The sequence below is a fragment of the Cheilinus undulatus genome, linkage group 1 (genome assembly GCF_018320785.1).
Source record: "Cheilinus undulatus linkage group 1, ASM1832078v1, whole genome shotgun sequence".
Classification (NCBI taxonomy): domain Eukaryota; kingdom Metazoa; phylum Chordata; class Actinopteri; order Labriformes; family Labridae; genus Cheilinus; species Cheilinus undulatus.
In genome coordinates, this window is record NC_054865.1 from 3,353,808 (window position 1) to 3,356,441 (window position 2,634).

Genomic DNA, 2,634 nt, shown 5'->3' on the forward strand with positions numbered 1-2,634 from the left:
AAGGCAGCCAGGCTAAACTCGTGGGCAGTAGGAAGCCGACTCTCAGACAGAAGACAAGCTAAATAAGTTTTTGGCCAAGGAAAGGAAAAGAATCAAGCAAAAACTCAAGTACAGGAGCTAGTTTAGATTTGATGGGCTAGTAAAGCTCACATCAGATCTTCTGCGTAGTGGTTTCAGATGTTGACAAGTCTGAAAGAATAGTTATTTGAGAATAGAAGAGGTGGATCAAACCAGAGCAGACTGCTCTTTTCCAGGCAGCTTGTCCCTCCTCGAGGCAGCCACCAGCCACAGGCCACCATGACGGAGTGGACTCTGCTCAAAAGACTCCTGGATGCTGTCCACCAGCACTCCACCATGATTGGTCGCCTTTGGCTTACAGTCATGGTTATTTTTCGGCTGCTCATTGTTGCAGTGGCGACTGAGGACGTGTACACCGACGAACAGGAGATGTTCGTGTGCAACACATTGCAGCCAGGATGCTCTACTGTCTGTTATGATGCATTTGCTCCCATTTCCCAACCTCGTTTCTGGGTTTTCCACATTATCAGCGTCTCCACACCATCCCTTTGCTTCATCATCTACACTTGGCACAACTTGTCCAAGCTGCCACAGCACACCACTCAGAGGCAGGCAAAAGGACCAGGGGATATCCTGAAGAAGGGAGGCCAAGATGTAGGGCAGGACGGTGGACAGGAGATGTACGACCGGAGCTGCGACTCAGACAGCTGCTCCATTCGCTCTCATAAGCACCTAGGTCACAGCTTGGCAGACGTGCTTGAAGGCATCCCAGCTCAGAGCCTCCAGAAGGGAGACACAAACAACATGATGCTGAACCAAACCAGAGCTTGCACCTTAAAAGAAGGCTGTGCAGAGGTGGTCTCTGGGGGGGTTCTGTCCAAATGTTACATCTTCCATGTGTGTTTGCGGGCTGTCCTGGAGTTGGGATTTGTTCTGGCTCAATGGAAGCTGTTTGGCTTTCAAGTACCTGTCCATTTCTTGTGTACTTCAGCCCCTTGCAGCCAGCCAGTGGACTGCTACATCTCCAGACCCACAGAGAAGACCATCTTCTTGCTCTTTATGTTCTGTGTGGGTGTTTTCTGTATCCTGCTTAATCTGCTGGAGCTCAATCATCTGGGCTGGAAGAAGATCCGGCTGGCTGTGAAACTCAGGGAGAAGGTGTCCTCAGGAGGATGTCCAGGTATAAAGGGGGGTTATGAAACCTTCCCTCCTGACAGTCACTCTCTCACATCTTGTTTAGGTTTTAGGGAAGTAACCAGCACCACCTCTCTGCCCACTTTGGACCTGGTGGTTGGTCACCAGCCTGAGTGGACCTGTGCTGGGAACTGTGCCAGAGTTGGGGGGCCTTGGGAGGTAAAAGAGACTAGACCGGAACAATCAAAAAGACAGGACTCCCATAAAGAAGAGAGGCAGCCTCTTACGAGTAAAAGGGAGATCAGGGGGACCAAGCAGAGGATTACTGAGGTTTGGATCTAGCCTCTCACCATGGAAAAACGTGTCCCCTTCTGTCTCCATGCATGGATCATTATTGAAAATCAGAATCCATCATAATCACAGGTCTCAAGTGTTTCATCTGAGAAACTTTAACTAACAACCAATGTGGGTTTGTTTAATGACCAGTTATTAAATTAATTTTTTTTATTTTATAGTGATGACTTCATGACAGATCCACCATTCTTCTGGTGTCAGTTGTTTAAACTCTGAAGTTTTGTGATTAGACAGTGTAGGGTTCTGTTTGTCTCAGAGGTTTTACAAGTTCAGGGCTGTGTATAGTCCATCCAAACCTTTTCGCTATAGCAGGGGTTCTCAACCTTTTCAGCCCACAACCCCCAAAATAAAGGTGCCAGAGACCGTGGACCCCCACTGTACTGAAGGTGGTTGAACACAGCCATGCACAATTAAGACTAAGAATAGTCATGAGCAGAAAAGGCTGCCCATAAAGGGGGATAAATGGGAGAGCTCTCTGGAGCCCAGCCAAACTTGGGGCTCATGGAGGTCAGCAAAACTATGGTCCTTTGTAAAGTTAAGCTATGGTATCCATATTTCATTTTTAACCTGAATAATAACCACACAAGTGGTATTAATACACCCATTATTAATAGTGGCAATAATGGGTCAACAGAGGCAACAGAGACAATACAGAGGCAACAGAGACAATACAATACAATAACTTTATTTATCCCCGTAGGGAAATTCAATTGTCTGGAGTCTCTCTTATCTGTTTATGGTAGAATTATAAAGTCTAATTGCTGACGAAATGAAAGATTTTCTAAATCTTTCTGTCCTGCAGTGCAGGGATAGGAGCTGTCCACCACCGTTGTTTCTTTGGTCATTTGGGAAGATATGAAGTGGATGATCCATCTTCCTCAGAATGGCCTCCACCTTCTTCATTGTGCGTCTCTCCACCTCATCCTCCAACGAGTTCAGCTTAAGTTAGTCTTAAGTGACAAGAATTAGTTTGGAAATGGCAAAAACAGACAGAAAGAAAGTGGCGGAAATACGCAAAATGTTTTAAATTGGTGGGAAAAAATGATGTAAAGGGGTAAAAAAAAAAATGACAACATTGGTGTAATTTAAAACTTTTTTGAGGGCATCCGGAGACCCCCTCTTAGTGTC

General features: G+C 45.9%; 1 protein-coding gene across 1 annotated transcript; it reads left to right on the forward strand.

Annotated features, from left to right (window-relative positions):
• The first annotated feature begins 297 nt into the window (after positions 1-297).
• gjd6 (gap junction protein delta 6) lies at positions 298-1,494 on the forward strand. The gene is made up of 3 exons (XM_041789911.1): positions 298-630; positions 697-796; positions 863-1,494. Exons 1-3 carry the CDS (start codon positions 298-300, stop codon positions 1,492-1,494), a joined length of 1,065 nt encoding a protein of 354 aa, XP_041645845.1.
• Positions 1,495-2,634: the final 1,140 nt, after the last annotated feature.